The sequence below is a fragment of the Engystomops pustulosus genome, chromosome 2, assembly GCF_040894005.1.
Source record: "Engystomops pustulosus chromosome 2, aEngPut4.maternal, whole genome shotgun sequence".
In the NCBI taxonomy this organism is placed as follows: domain Eukaryota; kingdom Metazoa; phylum Chordata; class Amphibia; order Anura; family Leptodactylidae; genus Engystomops; species Engystomops pustulosus.
Genome location: NC_092412.1, coordinates 263,067,390 through 263,094,456, shown reverse-complemented (window position 1 = coordinate 263,094,456; position 27,067 = coordinate 263,067,390). Strand labels below are relative to the sequence as shown.

The window sequence follows — 27,067 nt, the reverse complement described above, 5'->3', positions numbered from 1 at the left end:
GGGATGTAATGGCTGATAACAGAGAGTAATAGATTGTATCCCCCTGTACAGTCTCCTCTCCCCGGGGTGTAATGGCTGATAACAGAGAGTAATAGATTGTATCCCCCCCCCCTGTACAGTCTCCTCTCCCCGGGATGTAATGGCTGATAACAGAGAGTAATAGATTGTATCCCCCCTGTACAGTCTCCTCTCCCCGGGGTGTAATGGCTGATAACAGAGAGTAATAGATTGTATCCCCCCCCTGTACAGTCTCCTCTCCCCGGGGTGTAATGGCTGATAACAGAGAGTAATAGATTGTATCCCCCCTGTACAGTCTCCTCTCCCCGGGGTGTAATGGCTGATAACAGAGAGTAATAGATTGTATCCCCCCCTGTACAGTCTCCTCTCCCCGGGGTGTAATGGCTGATAACAGAGAGTAATAGATTGTATCCCCCCCCTGTACAGTCTCCTCTCCCCGGGATGTAATGGCTGATAACAGAGAGTAATAGATTGTATCCCCCCCTGTACAGTCTCCTCTCCCCGGGGTGTAATGGCTGATAACAGAGAGTAATAGATTGTATCCCCCCTGTACAGTCTCCTCTCCCCGGGGTGTAATGGCTGATAACAGAGAGTAATAGATTGTATCCCCCCTGTACAGTCTCCTCTCCCCGGGGTGTAATGGCTGATAACAGAGAGTAATAGATTGTATCCCCCCCGTACAGTCTCCTCTCCCCGGGATGTAATGGCTGATAACAGAGAGTAATAGATTGTATCCCCCCCTGTACAGTCTCCTCTCCCCGGGATGTAATGGCTGATAACAGAGAGTAATAGATTGTATCCCCCCCTGTACAGTCTCCTCTCCCTGGGGTGTAATGGCTGATAACAGAGAGTAATAGATTGTATCCCCCCTGTACAGTCTCCTCTCCCCGGGGTGTAATGGCTGATAACAGAGAGTAATAGATTGTATCCCCCCTGTACAGTCTCCTCCCCCCGGGGTGTAATGGCTGATAACAGAGAGTAATAGATTGTATCCCCCCTGTACAGTCTCCTCTCCCCGGGGTGTAATGGCTGATAACAGAGAGTAATAGATTGTATCCCCCTGTACAGTCTCCTCTCCCCGGGGTGTAATGGCTGATAACAGAGAGTAATAGATTGTATCCCCCCCTGTACAGTCTCCTCTCCCCGGGGTGTAATGGCTGATAACAGAGAGTAATAGATTGTATCCCCCCTGTACAGTCTCCTCTCCCCGGGGTGTAATGGCTGATAACAGAGAGTAATAGATTGTATCCCCCCTGTACAGTCTCCTCTCCCCGGGGTGTAATGGCTGATAACAGAGAGTAATAGATTGTATCCCCCCTGTACAGTCTCCTCTCCCCGGGGTGTAATGGCTGATAACAGAGAGTAATAGATTGTATCCCCCCTGTACAGTCTCCTCTCCCCGGGGTGTAATGGCTGATAACAGAGAGTAATAGATTGTATCCCCCTGTACAGTCTCCTCTCCCCGGGGTGTAATGGCTGATAACAGAGAGTAATAGATTGTATCCCCCCTGTACAGTCTCCTCTCCCCAGGGACAATACATAACACTGGCTGCAGAGAGCACAGAGCACAGCAGTGTGAGGTCTGATTACACATCTGTCCAGGGACAGTACATAACACTGGCTGCAGAGAGCACAGAGCACAGCAGTGTGAGGTCTGATTACACATCTCTCCAGGTACAATACATAACACTGGCTGCAGAGAGCACAGAGCACAGCAGTGTGAGGTCTGATTACACATCTCTCCAGGGACAATACATAACACTGGCTGCAGAGAGCACAGAGCACAGCAGTGTGAGGTCTGATTACACATCTCTCCAGGGACAATACATAACACTGGCTGCAGAGAGCACAGAGCACAGCAGTGTGAGGTCTGATTACACATCTCTCCAGGTACAATACATAACACTGGCTGCAGAGAGCACAGAGCACAGCAGTGTGAGGTCTGATTACACATCTCTCCAGGGACAATACATAACACTGGCTGCAGAGAGCACAGAGCACAGCAGTGTGAGGTCTGATTACACATCTCTCCAGGGACAATACATAACACTGGCTGCAGAGAGCACAGAGCACAGCAGTGTGAGGTCTGATTACACATTTCTCCAGGGACAATACATAACACTGGCTGCAGAGAGCACAGAGCACAGCAGTGTGAGGTCTGATTACACATCTCTCCAGGGATTATACATAACACTGGCTGCAGAGAGCACAGAGCACAGCAGTGTGAGGTCTGATTACACATCTCTCCAGGGACAATACATAACACTGGCTGCAGAGAGCACAGAGCACAGCAGTGTGAGGTCTGATTACACATCTCTCCAGGGACAATACATAACACTGGCTGCAGAGAGCACAGAGCACAGCAGTGTGAGGTCTGATTACACATCTCTCTGGGACAATACACAGCACTGGCTGCAGTCTTTAGGGTCACACCTGGCAGCCTCTATACAGTGAGGGTCTATATAATATATATTACCCTTATATATTGCTCCTGTGTCTATACATTAACCTCTCTGGGTGCAGAGGGCGCAGCAGGGTGAGGCTTCTGCGTCACATTCTCAGCTGCAGGAGTGACGTCTGTCATTGATTAATCCACAGAATGTGTTTGGCAGGTTCCATCTCCATAAGATTAGTTACTAGTTATAGTGTCTAGACTGGATACACTGTAACAAACCCTCAGCACCAGACATGAGAACCGAAGCGGCCGGTCCAGCAGAAGAGGAGCGCACAGGAGACCCCGATATGTAAGGAGTGGGGGACAGCCCTGTCCTACTGTCACACCGGAGGGTGTAACCCTCAGCTAATCTCTCCACTGTCCAGGTAGTTTGGTACAGTGTGTCAGGTTTACAAATGTTAGAAGAATAGTCACTGCAGCTCTGTGTGTGACTGGAGTACAGAACTTAACTGCAGGATTGTAAATGCTGTGGCTGTGACTGGAGTATAGGAGATGTTCTTTGTATAGTATTGTAAATGCAGCTCTGGCTGTGACTGGAGTATAGGAGATGTTGTATATATAATATTGTAAATGCAGATGTGGCTGTTACTGGAGAGTATAGGAGATGTATCTATTATATTGTTAATGCAGCTCTTGCTGTGACTGGATTATAGGAGATGTATCTATAATATTGTAAATGCAGCTCTTGCTGTGACTGGATTATAGGAGATGTATCTATAATATTGTAAATGCAGCTCTGGCTGTGACTGGAGTATAGGAGATGTTGTATATATAATATTGTAAATGCAGCTCTGGCTGTGACTGGATTATAGGAGATGTATCTATAATATTGTAAATGCAGCTCTGGCTGTGACTGGAGTATAGGAGATGTTGTATATATAATATTGTAAATGCAGATCTGGCTGTGACTGGAGTATAGGAGATGTATCTATAATATTGTAAATGCAGATCTGGCTGTGACTGGAGTATAGGAGATGTTGTATCTATAATATTGTAAATGCAGCTCTAGCTGTGACTGGAGTATAGGAGATGTTGTATCTATAATATTGTAAATGCAGCTCCGGCTGTGACTGGAATATAGGAGTTGTTGTATATATAATATTGTAAATGCAGCTCTGGCTGTGACTGGATTATAGGAGATGTATCTATAGTATTGTAAATGCAGCTCTGGCTGTGACTGGAGTATAGGAGATGTTGTATCTATAATATTGTAAATGCAGCTCTGGCTGTGACTGGAGTATAGGAGATGTTGTATCTATAATATTGTAAATGCAGCTCTGGCTGTGACTGGAGTATAGAAGATGTTGTATCTATAATATTGTAAATGCAGCTCTGGCTGTGACTGAAGTATAGGAGATGTTGTATATATAATATTGTAAATGCAGATCTGGCTGTGACTGGAGTATAGGAGATGTTGTATATATAATATTGTAAATGCAGCTCTGGCTGTGACTGGAGTATAGGAGATGTTGTATCTATAATATTGTAAATGCAGCTCTGGCTGTGACTGGAGTATAGGAGATGTTGTATGTATAGTATTGTAAATGCAGCTCTGGCTGTGACTGGAGTATAGGAGATGTTGTATGCATTGTATTGTAAATGCAGCTCTCGCTGTGACTGGAGTATAGGAGATGTTGTATATATAATATTGTAAATGCAGCTCTGGCTGTGACTGGAGTATAGGAGATGTTGTATCTATAATATTGTAAATACAGCTCTGGCTGTGACTGGAGTATAGGAGATGTTGTATATATAATATTGTAAATGCAGATCTGGCTGTGACTGGAGTATAGGAGATGTTGTATATATAATATTGTAAATGCAGATCTGGCTGTGACTGGAGTATAGGAGATGTTGTATATATAATATTGTAAATGCAGCTCTGGCTGTGACTGGAGTATAGGAGATGTTGTATGTATAGTATTGTAAATGCAGCTCTGGCTGTGACTGGAGTATAGGAGATGTTGTATGCATTGTATTGTAAATGCAGCTCTCGCTGTGACTGGAGTATAGGAGATGTTGTATATATAATATTGTAAATGCAGCTCTGGCTGTGACTGGAGTATAGGAGTTGTTGTATATATAATATTGTAAATGCAGCTCTGGCTGTGACTGGATTATAGGAGATGTATCTATAGTATTGTAAATGCAGCTCTGGCTGTGACTGGAGTATAGGAGATGTTGTATCTATAATATTGTAAATGCAGCTCTGGCTGTGACTGGAGTATAGGAGATGTTGTATGCATTGTATTGTAAATGCAGCTCTGGCTGTGACTGGAGTATAGGAGATGTTGTATCTATAATATTGTAAATGCAGCTCTGGCTGTGACTGGAGTATAGGAGTTGTTGTATATATAATATTGTAAATGCAGCTCTGGCTGTGACTGGATTATAGGAGATGTATCTATAGTATTGTAAATGCAGCTCTGGCTGTGACTGGAGCATAGGAGATGTTGTATCTATAATATTGTAAATGCAGCTCTGGCTGTGACTGGAGTATAGGAGATGTTGTATCTATAATATTGTAAATGCAGCTCTGGCTGTGACTGGAGTATAGGAGATGTTGTATCTATAATATTGTAAATGCAGCTCTGGCTGTGACTGGAGTATAGGAGATGTTGTATCTATAATATTGTAAATGCAGCTCTGGCTGTGACTGGAGTATAGGAGATGTTGTATGCATTGTATTGTAAATGCAGCTCTCGCTGTGACTGGAGTATAGGAGATGTTGTATATATAATATTGTAAATGCAGCTCTGGCTGTGACTGGAATATAGGAGTTGTTGTATATATAATATTGTAAATGCAGCTCTGGCTGTGACTGGATTATAGGAGATGTATCTATAGTATTGTAAATGCAGCTCTGGCTGTGACTGGAGTATAGGAGATGTTGTATCTATAATATTGTAAATGCAGCTCTGGCTGTGACTGGAGTATAGGAGATGTTGTATCTATAATATTGTAAATGCAGCTCTGGCTGTGACTGGAGTATAGAAGATGTTGTATCTATAATATTGTAAATGCAGCTCTGGCTGTGACTGGAGTATAGGAGATGTTGTATATATAATATTGTAAATGCAGATCTGGCTGTGACTGGAGTATAGGAGATGTTGTATATATAATATTGTAAATGCAGATCTGGCTGTGACTGGAGTATAGGAGATGTTGTATCTATAATATTGTAAATGCAGCTCTGGCTGTGACTGGAGTATAGGAGATGTTGTATGTATAGTATTGTAAATGCAGCTCTGGCTGTGACTGGAGTATAGGAGATGTTGTATGCATTGTATTGTAAATGCAGCTCTCGCTGTGACTGGAGTATAGGAGATGTTGTATATATAATATTGTAAATGCAGCTCTGGCTGTGACTGGAGTATAGGAGATGTTGTATCTATAATATTGTAAATACAGCTCTGGCTGTGACTGGAGTATAGGAGATGTTGTATATATAATATTGTAAATGCAGATCTGGCTGTGACTGGAGTATAGGAGATGTTGTATATATAATATTGTAAATGCAGATCTGGCTGTGACTGGAGTATAGGAGATGTTGTATCTATAATATTGTAAATGCAGCTCTGGCTGTGACTGGAGTATAGGAGATGTTGTATGTATAGTATTGTAAATGCAGCTCTGGCTGTGACTGGAGTATAGGAGATGTTGTATGCATTGTATTGTAAATGCAGCTCTTGCTGTGACTGGAGTATAGGAGATGTTGTATATATAATATTGTAAATGCAGCTCTGGCTGTGACTGGAGTATAGGAGATGTTCTTTGTATAGTATTGTAAATGCAGCACTGGCTGTGACTGGAGTATAGGAGATGTTCTTTGTATAGTATTGTAAATGCAGCTCTTGCTGTGACTGGAGTATAGGAGATGTTGTATCTCTTAGAGCAGTTAATTACTCACCAATTAGCCATATAGAGACCAAGATGGTGGATTTGTGTTTTTATTCGGTAAACGTGATGGTGAATGTGTGGTAATGCTCCCCCCTTTACTCTTTCCATTATGAAACAACGTTTGTCCTTTCTGGTAATGGGGGACGTTAATATCGCGATGACCTCAGAGTGGGACAGATTAAGAAGTGCGGCTTGGCAGATTTTAGTAAAGAACTGGGTGGTTGGATGTACGGAGGGGGAATGTGGGGATGGAAGAGCCAGACACACAGACTTGTATGTTACAACCAATCAACCAGTAGATGGAACCAATCATTGGAACCAATAGATGGAACCAGTAGATGGAACCAGTAGATGGAACCAGTAGATGGAACCAGTAGATGGAACCAATAGATGGAACCAATAGATGGAACCAGTAGATGGAACCAGTAGATGGAACCAGTAGATGGAACCAATAGATGGGACCAGTAGATGGAACCAGTAGATGGAACCAATAGATGGGACCAGTAGATGGAACCAGTAGATGGAACCAATAGATGGGACCAGTAGATGGAACCAATAGATGGGACCAGTAGGTGGAACCAGTCATTGTAACCAGTAGATGGAACCAATAGATGGGACCAGTAGATGGGACCAGTAGATGGAACCAGTAGATGGAACCAGTAGATGGGACCAGTAGATGGGACCAGTAGATGGGACCAGTAGATGGGACCAGTAGATGGGACCAGTAGATGGGACCAGTAGATGGGACCAGTAGATGGAACCAGTAGATGGAACCAATAGATGGGACCAGTAGATGGAACCAATAGATGGGACCAGTAGGTGGAACCAGTCATTGTAACCAGTAGATGGAACCAATAGATGGGACCAGTAGATGGGACCAGTAGATGGAACCAGTAGATGGGACCAGTAGATGGAACCAGTAGATGGAACCAGTAGATGGAACCAGTAGATGGGACCAGTAGATGGGACCAGTAGATGGGACCAGTAGATGGGACCAGTAGATGGGACCAGTAGATGGGACCAGTAGATGGGACCAGTAGATGGGACCAGTAGATGGGACCAGTAGATGGGACCAGTAGATGGAACCAGTAGATGGGACCAGTAGCTTTGTCCCATTGTGCGCCGGTAGTTGTAACCAATAGGCGCCAGAGAAAAGGTTATTAGACCTTTTTAGGTTAAATCCGATGTTATTCTGGAAGCAGAGTTGGACTTGGGGGAAAGAGATTGAATCCTTTTGGTCGGTGATCATCTAACCCTTTCATGGTCTGGGACTCCCTGGGGGGTCCTATCCGGGGAGCCCTGTGTAAAGCCACACAAATAGCCAAATGTAGGCATCGGGAACCATCTCTAATACCAGAATCCAACTGGTTATTAGTAGCGGACGCACAAAGACGAGATTTTGGACATAAGACCTTTATTCAGGGGTATCGGACATTGGTAGAAGGGGCAATCCGGGGTAAAACCGGGCTAATAACATGCAAGCCCTGCAAAAAGGAGCTTCCATGAAGAACTATACCAATCAGCAAGTAAAGGCTCGGATTTAGAAGTACGGGCCAGGAAGGAAAGCAAGCGATTGTTTGCAGCGATTGTACGTGGCAGTTGAGCGGGGGGAGGGGAGACTCCGCTCCGTCCGGTCATTGGATGCTATACAGGCGTTGGTGGAGTTTTCTTTGGGAGACCCTTAGGAGTTTTGGGTTTGTCTCCCCGCTTGTACACTGGGTTCATTGCCCATACACTGCCCCTAGGGCAAGGGTCATGGTGGGTGGTTGTGCCTCTGGTCAGATCGACCTTTCCAGGGACGTCCGCTGTCTCCATCGCTCTTTGCGCTGTTTATTGAGCCTTTGGCGATTATTAATACGTGAAGATGACACAATCCGTGGAGAAATCCGTGGGATACCCCGGAGTGGGTGCGGGGAGCGATGGAGACGGTGGGGGGACCGAGCATTCATTGGAGGAAGTCTCAGCTACTGCCTTTGGAATGGGAAGGGGTGAATATAGAGATTTGCAAAAGTCAATTTAAATATTTAGGAATTTGGGTCAATAAATGGACACGGATATAGAAAAATATGAAAAATTGTTCCTAATTGGAATGACAGAATTATTCAGCACAATATTATTTTTAGGCTCTGCTACACTCCGGCAGATCTGGGGAGAATGAGGTTTGGAGGTATACTCCAGGTGACTGGAGTATAGGAGATGCTGTATCTATAGTATTGTAAATGCAGCTCTGGCTGTGACTGGAGTATAGGAGATGCTGTATCTATAGTATTGTAAAGGCAGCTCTGGCTGTGACTGGAGTATAGGAGATGCTGTATCTATAGTATTGTAAAGGCAGCTCTGGCTGTGACTGGAGTATAGGAGATGTTGTATCTATAATATTTGTAAATGCAGCTCTGGCTGTGACTGGAGTATAGGAGATGTAACTTGTGAATGCAGATCTTGGTGAGACTGGAGAAGAAGGATTAGGGTAACTAGAGAAAAGTGAATGCAGCTTTAGATGTAACTTGAGACAAAGATGCATCAGAGAGGTTGTGACTATTAGCTAAGACCAGAATATCAGATTCAGCTCCGGCTGTGACTAGAGGATGATAGACTGGCTTTCCCTGAAAATAAGGCAGTGTCTTATATTAAATTTTGCTCCTATAGAGGCGCCGGGTCTTATTTTGAGGGGTCGTCTTATTTTTCCCTGACCAAAAATTCATATTTATTGTTCAACAAAAATCCTGATCATCATGGGGCCCCATTTCTGTGGGATCATTGGCCCCATCTCCCATGTCGCTGCTCGTCCGTGATTCCATCCCATGGCGGCCACTAGGGGTATATATATAATATATATATATATATATATATATATATATATATAATATACTGGGTCTATGTGTATAATATACTGGGTCTATGTGTATAATATACTGGGTCTATGTGTATAATATACTGGGTCTATGTGTATAATATACTGGGTCTATATATATAATATACTGGGTCTATGTATATAATATACTGGGTCTATGTATATAATATACTGGGTCTATGTGTATAATATACTGGGTCTATGTATATAATATACTGGGTCTATGTATATAATATACTGGGTCTATATATATAATATACTGGGTCTATGTATATAATATACTGGGTCTATGTATATAATATACTGGGTCTATGTATATAATATACTGGGTCTATGTATATAATATACTGGGTCTATGTGTATAATATACTGGGTCTATGTATATAATATACTGGGTCTATGTGTATAATATACTGGGTCTATGTGTATAATATACTGGGTCTATATATATAATATACTGGGTCTATGTATATAATATACTGGGTCTATGTATATAATATACTGGGTCTATGTATATAATATACTGGGTCTATGTATATAATATACTGGGTCTATGTATAATATACTGGGTCTATGTGTATAATATACTGGGTCTATATATATAATATACTGGGTCTATGTATATAATATACTGGGTCTATGTATATAATATACTGGGTCTATGTGTATAATATACTGGGTCTATGTATATAATATACTGGGTCTATGTATATAATATACTGGGTCTATATATATAATATACTGGGTCTATGTATATAATATACTGGGTCTATGTATATAATATACTGGGTCTATGTATATAATATACTGGGTCTATGTATATAATATACTGGGTCTATGTGTATAATATACTGGGTCTATGTATATAATATACTGGGTCTATGTGTATAATATACTGGGTCTATGTGTATAATATACTGGGTCTATATATATAATATACTGGGTCTATGTATATAATATACTGGGTCTATGTATATAATATACTGGGTCTATGTGTATAATATACTGGGTCTATGTGTATAATATACTGGGTCTATGTGTATAATATACTGGGTCTATATATATAATATACTGGGTCTATGTATATAATATACTGGGTCTATGTATATAATATACTGGGTCTATGTGTATAATATACTGGGTCTATGTGTATAATATACTGGGTCTATGTATATAATATACTGGGTCTATGTATATAATATACTGGGTCTATGTATATAATATACTGGGTCTATGTATATAATATACTGGGTCTATATATAATATACTGGGTCTATGAGTATATAATATACTGGGTCTATATATATAATATACTGGGTCTATATATATAATATACTCGGTCTATATATATAATATACTGGGTCTATATATAATATACTGGGTCTATGTATATAATATACTGGGTCTATGTATATAATATACTGGGTCTATATATAATATACTGGGTCTATGTATATAATATACTGGGTCTATATATAATATACTGGGTCTATGTATATAATATACTGGGTCTATGTATATAATATACTGGGTCTATATATAATATACTGGGTCTATGTATATAATATACTGGGTCTATGTATATAATATACTGGGTCTATATATATAATATACTGGGTCTATATATATAATATACTGGGTCTATGGATATAATATACTGGGTCTATATATAATATACTGGGTCTATATATAATATACTGGGTCTATGGATATAATATACTGGGTCTATGTATATTGTATACTGGGTCTATGTATATAATATACTGGGTCTATGTATATAATATACTGGGTCTATGTATATAATATACTGGGTCTATATATATAATATACTGGGTCTATATATATAATATACTGGGTCTATATATAATATACTGGGTCTATATATATAATATACTGGGTCTATATATATAATATACTGGGTCTATATATAATATACTGGGTCTATGGATATAATATACTGTGTCTATGTATATAATATACTGGGTCTATATATATAATATACTGGGTCTATATATATAATATACTGGGTCTATATATATAATATACTGGGTCTATATATAATATACTGGGTCTGTGTATAATATACTGGGTCTATGTCTATAATATACTGGGTCTATGTATATAATATACTGGGTCTATGTATATAATATACTGGGTCTATATATAATATACTGGGTCTATATATATAATATACTGGGTCTATATATAATATACTGGGTCTATGTATATAATATACTGGGTCTATGTATATAATATACTGGGTCTATGTATATAATATACTGGGTCTATATATAATATACTGGGTCTATGTATAATATACTGGGTCTATATATAATATACTGGGTCTATATATAATATACTGGGTCTATATATATAATATACTGGGTCTATGTATATAGTATACTGGGTCTATATATATAATATACTGGGTCTATATATATAATATACTGGGTCTATATATAATATACTGGGTCTATATATATAATATACTGGGTCTATATATATAATATACTGGGTCTATATATATAATATACTGGGTCTATATATAATATACTGGGTCTATGTATATAATATACTGGGTCTATGTATATAATATACTGGGTCTATATATAATATACTGGGTCTATGTATATAATATACTGGGTCTATATATAATATACTGGGTCTATGTATATAATATACTGGGTCTATGTATATAATATACTGGGTCTATATATAATATACTGGGTCTATGTATATAATATACTGGGTCTATGTATATAATATACTGGGTCTATATATATAATATACTGGGTCTATATATATAATATACTGGGTCTATGGATATAATATACTGGGTCTATGGATATAATATACTGGGTCTATGTATATTGTATACTGGGTCTATGTATATAATATACTGGGTCTATGTATATAATATACTGGGTCTATGTATATAATATACTGGGTCTATATATATAATATACTGGGTCTATATATATAATATACTGGGTCTATATATAATATACTGGGTCTATATATATAATATACTGGGTCTATATATATAATATACTGGGTCTATATATAATATACTGGGTCTATGGATATAATATACTGGGTCTATGTATATAATATACTGGGTCTATATATATAATATACTGGGTCTATATATATAATATACTGGGTCTATATATATAATATACTGGGTCTATATATAATATACTGGGTCTGTGTATAATATACTGGGTCTATGTCTATAATATACTGGGTCTATGTATATAATATACTGGGTCTATGTATATAATATACTGGGTCTATATATAATATACTGGGTCTATGTATATAATATACTGGGTCTATGTATATAATATACTGGGTCTATGTATATAATATACTGGGTCTATATATAATATACTGGGTCTATGTATATAATATACTGGGTCTATATATAATATACTGGGTCTATATATAATATACTGGGTCTATATATATAATATACTGGGTCTATATATATAATATACTGGGTCTATGTATATAGTATACTGGGTCTATGTATATAATATACTGGGTCTATGGATATAATATACTGGGTCTATGGATATAATATACTGGGTCTATATATAATATACTGGGTCTATGTATATAATATACTGGGTCTATGTGTATAATATACTGGGTCTATGTATATAATATACTGGGTCTATGTATAATATACTGGGTCTATATATAATATACTGGGTCTATGTATATAATATACTGGGTCTATGGATATAATATACTGGGTCTATATATAATATACTGGGTCTATGGATATAATATACTGGGTCTATGTATATAATATACTGGGTCTATGTATATAATATACTGGGTCTATGTATATAATATACTGGGTCTATGTATATAATATACTGGGTCTATGTGTATAATATACTGGGTCTATGTATATAATATACTGGGTCTATATATAATATACTGGGTCTATGTGTATAATATACTGGGTCTATATATATAATATACTGGGTCTATGTATATAATATACTGGGTCTATGTATATAATATACTGGGTCTATGGATATAATATACTGGGTCTATATATAATATACTGGGTCTATGGATATAATATACTGGGTCTATGTATATAATATACTGGGTCTATGTATAATAAACTGGGTCTATGTATAATATACTGGGTCTATGTATATAATATACTGGGTCTATGTATAATAAACTGGGTCTATGTATAATATACTGGGTCTATGTATAATATACTGGGTCTATGTATATAATATACTGGGTCTATGTGTATAATATACTGGGTCTATGTATAATAAACTGGGTCTATGTATAATATACTGGGTCTATGTATATAATATACTGGGTCTATGGATATAATATACTGGGTCTATGTATATAATATACTGGGTCTATGTGTATAATATACTGGGTCTATGTATATAATATTCTGGGTCTATGTATATTGTATACTGGGTCTATGTGTATAATATACTGGGTCTATGTATATAATATACTGGGTCTATGTATAATATACTGGGTCTATGTTTATAGTATACTGGGTCTATGTGTATAATATACTGGGTCTATGTATATAATATACTGGGTCTATGTGTATAATATACTGGGTCTATGTGTATAATATACTGGGTCTATGTATATAATATACTGGGTCTATGTATATAATATACTGGGTCTATGTACATAATATATTGGGTCTATGTATAATATACTGGGTCTATGTATAGTATACTGGGTCTATATATATAATATACTGGGTCTATGTATATAATATACTGGGTCTATGGATATAATATACTGGGTCTATGTATATAATATACTGGGTCTATGTATATAGTATACTGGGTCTATGTATAATATACTGGGTCTATGTATATAATATACTGGGTCTATATATAATATACTGGGTCTATGTATATAATATACTGGGTCTATGTATAATATATAATATACTGGGTCTATGTATATAATATACTGGGTCTATGTATATAATATACTGGGTCTATGTATAATATACTGGGTCTATATATATAATATACTGGGTCTATGTATAATATACTGGGTCTATATATTTAATATACTGGGTCTATGTATAATATACTGGGTCTATTTATATAATATACTGGGTCTATTTATATAATATACTGGGCCTATGTATATAATATACTGGGTCTATATATAATATACTGGGTCTATGTATATAATATACTGGGTCTATATATAATATACTGGGTCTATGTATATAATATACTGGGTCTATGTATATAATATACTGGGTCTATGTATATAATATACTGGGTCTATATATATAATATACTGGGTCTATGTATAATATACTGGGTCTATGTATATAATATACTGGGTCTATGTATATAATATACTGGGTCTATGTATAATATACTGGGTCTATATATATAATATACTGGGTCTATGTATAATATACTGGGTCTATGTGTATAATATACTGGGTCTATTTATATAATATACTGGGTCTATGTGTATAATATACTGGGTCTATGTATAATATACTGGGTCTATGTATATAATATACTGGGTCTATGTATAATATACTGGGTCTATGTATATAATATACTGGGTCTATATATATAATATACTGGGTCTATGTATAATATACTGGGTCTATGTATATAATATACTGGGTCTATGTATAATATACTGGGTCTATATATAATATACTGGGTCTATGTATAATATACTGGGTCTATGTGTATAATATACTGGGTCTATTTATATAATATACTGGGTCTATGTGTATAATATACTGGGTCTATGTATATAATATACTGGGTCTATGTATATAATATACTGGGTCTATGTATATAATATACTGGGTCTATGTATATAATATACTGGGTCTATGTATATAATATACTGGGTCTATGTGTATAATATACTGGGTCTATGTATATAATATACTGGGTCTATGTATATAATATACTGGGTCTATGTGTATAATATACTGGGTCTATGTATATAATATACTGGGTCTATATATATAATATACTGGGTCTATGTATAATATACTGGGTCTATGGATATAATATACTGGGTCTATGGATATAATATACTGGGTCTATGGATATAATATACTGGGTCTATGTATATAATATACTGGGTCTATGTATATAATATACTGGGTCTATGTATAATATACTGGGTCTATGGATATAATATACTGGGTCTATATATAATATACTGGGTCTATGTATATAATATACTGGGTCTATTTATATAATATACTGGGTCTATATATAATATACTGGGTCTATGGATATAATATACTGGGTCTATATATAATATACTGGGTCTATGTATATAATATACTGGGTCTATGTATATAATATACTGGGTCTATGTATATAATATACTGGGTCTATGTATATAATATACTGGGTCTATGTATATAATATACTGGGTCTATGTATATAATATACTGGGTCTATGTATAATATACTGGGTCTATTTATATAATATACTGGGTCTATATATATAATATACTGGGTCTATATATATAATATACTGGGTCTATGTATAATATACTGGGTCTATATATATAATATACTGGGTCTATGTATATAATATACTGGGTCTATGTATATAATATACTGGGTCTATGTATATAATATACTGGGTCTATGTATAATATACTGGGTCTATTTATATAATATACTGGGTCTATATATATAATATACTGGGTCTATATATATAATATACTGGGTCTATGTATATAATATACTGGGTCTATATATATAATATACTGGGTCTATGTATATAATATACTGGGTCTATGTATATAATATACTGGGTCTATGTGTATAATATACTGGGTCTATGTATATAATATACTGGGTCTATGTATATAATATACTGGGTCTATGTATATAATATACTGGGTCTATGTGTATAATATACTGGGTCTATGTATATAATATACTGGGTCTATGTGTATAATATACTGGGTCTATGTATATAATATACTGGGTCTATGTATATAATATACTGGGTCTATGTATATAATATACTGGGTCTATGTATATAATATACTGGGTCTATGTATATAATATACTGGGTCTATGTGTATAATATACTGGGTCTATGTATATAATATACTGGGTCTATGTATATAATATACTGGGTCTATGTGTATAATATACTGGGTCTATGTGTATAATATACTGGGTCTATGTGTATAATATACTGGGTCTATATATAATATACTGGGTCTATGTATATAATATACTGGGTCTATTTATATAATATACTGGGTCTATATATAATATACTGGGTCTATGGATATAATATACTGGGTCTATATATAATATACTGGGTCTATGTATATAATATACTGGGTCTATGTATATAATATACTGGGTCTATGTATATAATATACTGGGTCTATGTATATAATATACTGGGTCTATGTATATAATATACTGGGTCTATGTATATAATATACTGGGTCTATGTATAATATACTGGGTCTATTTATATAATATACTGGGTCTATATATATAATATACTGGGTCTATATATATAATATACTGGGTCTATGTATAATATACTGGGTCTATATATATAATATACTGGGTCTATGTATATAATATACTGGGTCTATGTATATAATATACTGGGTCTATGTATATAATATACTGGGTCTATGTATAATATACTGGGTCTATTTATATAATATACTGGGTCTATATATATAATATACTGGGTCTATATATATAATATACTGGGTCTATGTATATAATATACTGGGTCTATATATATAATATACTGGGTCTATGTATATAATATACTGGGTCTATGTATATAATATACTGGGTCTATGTGTATAATATACTGGGTCTATGTATATAATATACTGGGTCTATGTATATAATATACTGGGTCTATGTATATAATATACTGGGTCTATGTGTATAATATACTGGGTCTATGTATATAATATACTGGGTCTATGTGTATAATATACTGGGTCTATGTATATAATATACTGGGTCTATGTATATAATATACTGGGTCTATGTATATAATATACTGGGTCTATGTATATAATATACTGGGTCTATGTATATAATATACTGGGTCTATGTGTATAATATACTGGGTCTATGTATATAATATACTGGGTCTATGTATATAATATACTGGGTCTATGTGTATAATATACTGGGTCTATGTATATAATATACTGGGTCTATTTATATAATATACTGGGTCTATGTATATAATATACTGGGTCTATATATATAATATGCTGGGTCTATGTATATAATATACTGGGTCTATATATATAATATACTGGGTCTATTTATATAATATACTGGGTCTATTTATAATATACTGGGTCTATATATAATATACTGGGTCTATATATATAATATACTGGGTCTATGTATAATATACTGGGTCTATGTATATAATATACTGGGTCTATGTATATAATATACTGGGTCTATGTATATAATATACTGGGTCTATGTATATAATATACTGGGTCTATATATATAATATACTGGGTCTATTTATATAATATACTGGGTCTATTTATAATATACTGGGTCTATATATAATATACTGGGTCTATATATAATATACTGGGTCTATATATAATATACTGGGTCTATGTATATAATATACTGGGTCTATGTATAATATACTGGGTCTATGTGTATAATATACTGGGTCTATGTATATAATATACTGGGTCTATATATATAATATACTGGGTCTATGTATAATATACTGGGTCTATATATATAATATACTGGGTCTATGTATATAATATACTGGGTCTATGTATATAATATACTGGGTCTATGTATATAATATACTGGGTCTATATATATAATATACTGGGTCTATGTATAATATACTGGGTCTATTTATATAATATACTGGGTCTATATATATAATATACTGGGTCTATGTATATAATATACTGGGTCTATGTATATAATATACTGGGTCTATATATATAATATACTGGGTCTATGTATAATATACTGGGTCTATTTATATAATATACTGGGTCTATGTATATAATATACTGGGTCTATGTATAATATACTGGGTCTATATATATAATATACTGGGTCTATATATATAATATACTGGGTCTATATATAATATACTGGGTCTATGTGTATAATATACTGGGTCTGTGTATATAATATACTGGGTCTGTGTATATAATATACTGGGTCTATGTGTATAATATACTGGGTCTATATATAATATACTGGGTCTGTGTATATAATATACTGGGTCTATATATATAATATACTGGGTCTATGTATATAATATACTGGGTCTATGTATATAATATACTGGGTCTATGTATATAATATACTGGGTCTATGTATAATATACTGGGTCTATTTATATAATATACTGGGTCTATGTATATAATATACTGGGTCTATGTATAATATACTGGGTCTATATATATAATATACTGGGTCTATATATATAATATACTGGGTCTATATATAATATACTGGGTCTATGTGTATAATATACTGGGTCTGTGTATATAATATACTGGGTCTGTGTATATAATATACTGGGTCTATATATATAATATACTGGGTCTATATATAATATACTGGGTCTGTGTATATAATATACTGGGTCTATATATATAATATACTGGGTCTATGTATATAATATACTGGGTCTATGTATATAATATACTGGGTCTATGTATATAATATACTGGGTCTATGTATATAATATACTGGGTCTATGTATATAATATACTGGGTCTATGTATATAATATACTGGGTCTATGTATATAATATACTGGGTCTATGTATATAATATACTGGGTCTATGTGTATAATATACTGGGTCTATGTGTATAATATACTGGGTCTATGTGTATAATATACTGGGTCTATGTGTATAGTATACTGGGTCTATATATAATATACTGGGTCTATGGATATAATATACTGGGTCTATGTATATAATATACTGGGTCTATATATAATATACTGGGTCTATGTATATAATATACTGGGTCTATGTATATAATATACTGGGTCTATGTATATAATATACTGGGTCTATGTATATAATATACTAGGTCTATGTATATAATATACTGGGTCTATGTATATAATATACTGGGTCTATGTATATAATATACTGGGTCTATGTATAATATACTGGGTCTATGTATAATATACTGGGTCTATATATATAATATACTGGGTCTATGTATATAATATACTGGGTCTATGTATATAATATACTGGGTCTATATATATAATATACTGGGTCTATATATAATATACTGGGTCTATGTTTATAATATACTGGGTCTATGTATATAATATACTGGGTCTATGTGTATAATATACTGGGTCTATGTATATAATATACTGGGTCTATGTATAATATACTGGGTCTATTTATATAATATACTGGGTCTATATATATAATATACTGGGTCTATGTATATAATATACTGGGTCTATGTATATAATATACTGGGTCTATATATAATATACTGGGTATATGTATATAATATATAATATACTGGGTCTATGTGTATAATATACTGGGTCTATGTATATAATATACTGGGTCTATGTATATAATATACTGGGTCTATGTATATAATATACTGGGTCTATGTATATAATATACTGGGTCTATGTATATAATATACTGGGTCTATGTATATAATATATAATATACTGGGTCTATGTGTATAATATACTGGGTCTATGTGTATAATATACTGGGTCTATGTATATAATATACTGGGTCTATGTATATAATATACTGGGTCTATGTATATAATATACTGGGTCTATGTATATAATATACTGGGTCTATGTATATAATATACTGGGTCTATGTATAATATACTGGGTCTATTTATATAATATACTGGGTCTATGTATATAATATACTGGGTCTATATATAATATACTGGGTCTATGTATATAATATATAATATACTGGGTCTATGTGTATAATATACTGGGTCTATGTATATAATATACTGGGTCTATGGATATAATATACTGGGTCTATGTATATAATATACTGGGTCTATGGATATAATATACTGGGTCTATGTATATAATATACTGGGTCTATGTATAATACTGGGTCTATGTATATAATATACTGGGTCTATGGATATAATATACTGGGTCTATGGATATAATATACTGGGTCTATGTATATAATATACTGGGTCTATGTATATAATATACTGGGTCTATGTATATAATATACTGGGTCTATGTATAATATACTGGGTCTATGTATAATACTGGGTCTATGTATATAATATACTGGGTCTATGTATAATATACTGGGTCTATGTATAATACTGGGTCTATGTATATAATATACTGGGTCTATGTATATAATATACTGGGTCTATGGATATAATATACTGGGTCTATGTATATAATATACTGGGTCTATATATATAATATACTGGGTCTATATATATATAATATACTGGGTCTATGTATATAATATACTGGGTCTATGTATATAATATACTGGGTCTATGTATATAATATACTGGGTCTATGGATATAATATACTGGGTCTATGTGTATAATATACTGGGTCTATGTTTAATATACTGGGTCTATTTATATAATATACTGGGTCTATATATAATATACTGGGTCTATGTATATAATATATAATATACTGGGTCTATGTGTATAATATACTGGGTCTATGTATATAATATACTGGGTCTATGTATAATACTGGGTCTATGTATAATACTGGGTCTATGTATATAATATACTGGGTCTATGTATATAATATATAATATACTGGGTCTATGTGTATAATATACTGGGTCTATGTATATAATATACTGGGTCTATATATAATATACTGGGTCTATGGATATAATATACTGGGTCTATGGATATAATATACTGGGTCTATGGATATAATATACTGGGTCTATGTATATAATATACCGGGTCTATGGATATAATATACTGGGTCTATGTATATAGTATACTGGGTCTATGTATAATATACTGGGTCTATGTATATAATATACTGGGTCTATGTATATAATATACTGGGTCTATGTATAATACTGGGTCTATGTATATAATATACTGGGTCTATGGATATAATATACTGGGTCTATGTATATAATATACTGGGTCTATGTATATAATATACTGGGTCTATGGATATAATATACTGGGTCTATGTGTATAATATACTGGGTCTATGTGTATAATATACTGGGTCTATGTGTATAATATACTGGGTCTATATATATAATATACTGGGTCTATGTATATAATATACTGGGTCTATATATAATATACTGGGTCTATGTATATAATATACTGGGTCTATATATAATATACTGGGTCTATGTATAATATACTGGGTCTATGTATATAATATACTGGGTCTATGTATAATATACTGGGTCTATGTATATAATATACTGGGTCTATGTATAATATACTGGGTCTATGGATATAATATACTGGGTCTATGTATATAATATACTGGGTCTATGGATATAATATACTGGGTCTATGTATAATATACTGGGTCTATGTATATAATATACTGGGTCTATGTATATAATATACTGGGTCTATGTGTATAATATACTGGGTCTATGTATATAATATACTGGGTCTATGGATATAATATACTGGGTCTATATATATAATATACTGGGTCTATATATAATATACTGGGTCTATGTATATAATATACTGGGTCTATGTATATAATATACTGGGTCTATGTATAATATACTGGGTCTATGGATATAATATACTGGGTCTATGTATAATATACTGGGTCTATGGATATAATATACTGGGTCTATGGATATAATATACTGGGTCTATGTGTATAATATACTGGGTCTATGTATAATATACTGGGTCTATGTATAATATACTGGGTCTATGTATAATATACTGGGTCTATGTGTATAATATACTGGGTCTATGTGTATAATATACTGGGTCTATGTATATAATATACTGGGTCTATGTATATAATATACTGGGTCTATGTATATAATATACTGGGTCTATGTGTATAATATACTGGGTCTATGGATATAATATACTGGGTCTATGGATATAATATACTGGGTCTATGGATATAATATACTGGGTCTATGGATATAATATACTGGGTCTATGGATATAATATACTGGGTCTATGTATATAATATACTGGGTCTATGTGTATAATATACTGGGTCTATGTGTATAATATACTGGGTCTATGTATAATATACTGGGTCTATGTATAATATACTGGGTCTATGGATATAATATACTGGGTCTATGTATATTGTATACTGGGTCTATGTATATAATATACTGGGTCTATGTATATAATATACTGGGTCTATGTGTATAATATACTGGGTCTATATATAATATACTGGGTCTATGGATATAATATACTGGGTCTATGTATATAATATACTGGGTCTATGTATATAATATACTGGGTCTATGTATATAATATACTGGGTCTATATATAATATACTGGGTCTATGGATATAATATACTGGGTCTATGGATATAATATACTGGGTCTATGGATATAATATACCGGGTCTATGGATATAATATACCGGGTCTATGGATATAATATACTGGGTCTATGTATATAATATACTGGGTCTATGTATATAATATACTGGGTCTATGTATATAATATACTGGGTCTATGTATATAATATACTGGGTCTATGTATATAGTATACTGGGTCTATGTATATAATATACTGGGTCTATGTGTATAATATACTGGGTCTATGTGTATAATATACTGGGTATATGTATATAATATACTGGGTCTATGTATATAATATACTGGGTCTATATATAATATACTGGGTCTATGGATATAATATACTGGGTCTATGGATATAATATACTGGGTCTATGGATATAATATACCGGGTCTATGGATATAATATACCGGGTCTATGGATATAATATACTGGGTCTATGGATATAATATACTGGGTCTATGTATATAATATACTGGGTCTATGTATATAGTATACTGGGTCTATGTATATAGTATACTGGGTCTATGTATATAATATACTGGGTCTATGTATATAATATACTGGGTCTATGGATATAATATACTGGGTCTATGTATATAGTATACTGGGTCTATGTATATAATATACTGGGTCTATATATATAATATACTAGGTCTATGTATAATATACTGGGTCTATGTATATAATATACTGGGTCTATGTATAATATATAATATACTGGGTCTATGTATATAATATACTGGGTCTATGTATATAATATACTGGGTCTATGTATAATATACTGGGTCTATGTATATAATATACTGGGTCTATGTATAATATATAATATACTGGGTCTATGTATATAATATACTGGGTCTATGTATATAATATACTGGGTCTATGTATATAATATACTGGGTCTATATATAATATACTGGGTCTATGTATATAATATACTGGGTCTATGGATATAATATACTGGGTCTATGGATATAATATACTGGGTCTATATATATAATATACTGGGTCTATGTATATAGTATACTGGGTCTATGTATATAATATACTGGGTCTATGTATATAATATACTGGGTCTATGTATATAATATACTGGGTCTATATATAATATACTGGGTCTATGTATATAATATACTGGGTCTATGGATATAATATACTGGGTCTATATATAATATACTGGGTCTATGTATATAATATACTGGGTCTATATATAATATACTGGGTCTATGGATATAATATACTGGGTCTATGGATATAATATACTGGGTCTATGGATATAATATACTGGGTCTATGTATAATATACTGGGTCTATATATAATATACTGGGTCTATGTATATAATATACTGGGTCTATGTATATAATATACTGGGTCCATATATAATATACTGGGTCTATGGATATAATATACTGGGTCTATGTATAATATACTGGGTCTATGTATATAATATACTGGGTCTATATATAATATACTGGGTCTATGTATATAATATACTGGGTCTATATATAATATACTGGGGCTATGTATATAATATACTGGGTCTATATATATAATATACTGGGTCTATGTATATAATATACTGGGTCTATATATAATATACTGGGTCTATGTATATAATATACTGAGTCTATGTATATAATATACTGGGTCTATGTATATAATATACTGGGTCTATGGATATAATATACTGGGTCTATGTGTATAATATACTGGGTCTATATATATAATATACTAGGTCTATGTATAATATACTGGGTCTATGGATATAATATACTGGGTCTATGGATATAATATACTGGGTCTATATATATAATATACTGGGTCTATGTATATAATATACTGGGTCTATGTGTATAATATACTGGGTATATGTATATAATATACTGGGTATATGTATATAATATACTGGGTCTATGGATATAATATACTGGGTCTATATATATAATATACTGGGTCTATGTATATAATATACTGGGTCTATGTGTATAATATACTGGGTCTATGTATATAATATACTGGGTCTATGGATATAATATACTGGGTCTATGGATATAATATACTGGGTCTATGTATATAATATACTGGGTCTATGGATATAATATACTGGGTCTATGGATATAATATACTGGGTCTATGGATATAATATACTGGGTCTATGTGTATAATATACTGGGTCTATGTATAATATACTGGGTCTATGTGTATAATATACTGGGTCTATGTATATAATATACTGGGTCTATGGATATAATATACTGGGTCTATGGATATAATATACTGGGTCTATGTATATAATATACTGGGTCTATGGATATAATATACTGGGTCTATGGATATAATATACTGGGTCTATGGATATAATATACTGGGTCTATGTGTATAATATACTGGGTCTATGTATAATATACTGGGTCTATGGATATAATATACTGGGTCTATGTATAATATACTGGGTCTATGTGTATAATATACTGGGTCTATGTATATAATATACTGGGTCTATGTATATAATATACTGGGTCTATATATAATATACTGGGTCTATGTGTATAATATACTGGGTCTATATATAATATACTGGGTCTATATATATAATATACTGGGTCTATATATATAATATACTGGGTCTATGTATATAATATACTGGGTCTATGTATATAATATACTGGGTCTATGTATATAATATACTGGGTCTATGTATATAATATACTGGGTCTATGTGTATAATATACTGGGTCTATATATATAATATACTGGGTCTATATATATAATATACTGGGTCTATATATATATAATATACTGGGTCTATGTATATAATATACTGGGTCTATGTATATAATATACTGGGTCTATGTATATAATATACTGGGTCTATGTATAATATACTGGGTCTATGTATATAATATACTGGGTCTATGTGTATAATATACTGGGTCTATGTATATAATATACTGGGTCTATGTATATAATATACTGGGTCTATGTATATAATATACTGGGTCTATGTATAATATACTGGGTCTATGTATATAATATACTGGGTCTATGTATATAATATACTGGGTCTATGTATATAATATACTGGGTCTATGTATATAATATACTGGGTCTATGTATATAATATACTGGGTCTATGTATATAATATACTGGGTCTATGTATATAATATACTGGGTCTATATATAATATACTGGGTCTATGTGTATAATATACTGGGTCTATATATAATATACTGGGTCTATATATATAATATACTGGGTCTATATATATAATATACTGGGTCTATGTATATAATATACTGGGTCTATATATAATATACTGGGTCTATATATAATATACTGGGTCTATGTATATAATATACTGGGTCTATATATATAATATACTGGGTCTATATATAATATACTGGGTCTATGGATATAATATACTGGGTCTATATATATAATATACTGGGTCTATATATAATATCCTGGGTCTATATATATAATATACTGGGTCTATATATATAATATACTGGGTCTATATATAATATACTGGGTCTATGGATATAATATACTGGGTCTATGTATATAATATACTGGGTCTATGTATATAATATACTGGGTCTATGGATATAATATACTGGGTCTATGGATATAATATACTGGGTCTATGGATATAATATACTGGGTCTATGGATATAATATACTGGGTCTATGTATATAATATACTGGGTCTATGGATATAATATACTGGGTCTATGGATATAATATACTGGGTCTATGGATATAATATACTGGGTCTATGGATATAATATACTGGGTCTATGTATATAATATACTGGGTCTATGTGTATAATATACTGGGTCTATGGATATAATATACTGGGTCTATGTATATAATATACTGGGTCTATGTATATAATATACTGGGTCTATGTATATAATATACTGGGTCTATGTATATAATATACTGGGTCTATGTATAATATACTGGGGCTATGGATATAATATACTGGGTCTATGGATATAATATACTGGGTCTATGTATATAATATACTGGGTCTATGTATAATATACTGGGGCTATGGATATAATATACTGGGTCTATGTATAATATACTGGGTCTATGTATATAATATATAATATACTGGGTCTATGTATATAATATACTGGGTCTATGTATAATATACTGGGGCTATGGATATAATATACTGGGTCTATGTATAATATACTGGGTCTATGTATATAATATAT

At 33.3% G+C, this 27,067-nt stretch overlaps 2 protein-coding genes across 14 annotated transcripts in view; both read left to right on the top strand.

Annotated features, from left to right (window-relative positions):
- STXBP5L (syntaxin binding protein 5L) overlaps positions 1-27,067 on the top strand; it is a 746,575-nt gene that overhangs the window by 449,790 nt on the left and 269,718 nt on the right. The window lies entirely within an intron of this gene.
- LOC140119705 (2-Hydroxyacid oxidase 2-like) overlaps positions 1-27,067 on the top strand; it is a 64,574-nt gene that overhangs the window by 28,970 nt on the left and 8,537 nt on the right. Inside the window, exon 1 of one of the 3 annotated variants that reach the window (XM_072139019.1) lies at positions 2,688-2,762. The exons of the other annotated variants lie outside the window; for them this stretch is intronic. Coding sequence (XP_071995120.1) covers positions 2,707-2,762 — 56 coding nt within the window. The 5' untranslated portion in view covers positions 2,688-2,706. Of the gene's footprint in view, positions 1-2,687; positions 2,763-27,067 lie in introns of those variants that run through there. 3 annotated transcript variants of the gene reach the window in all.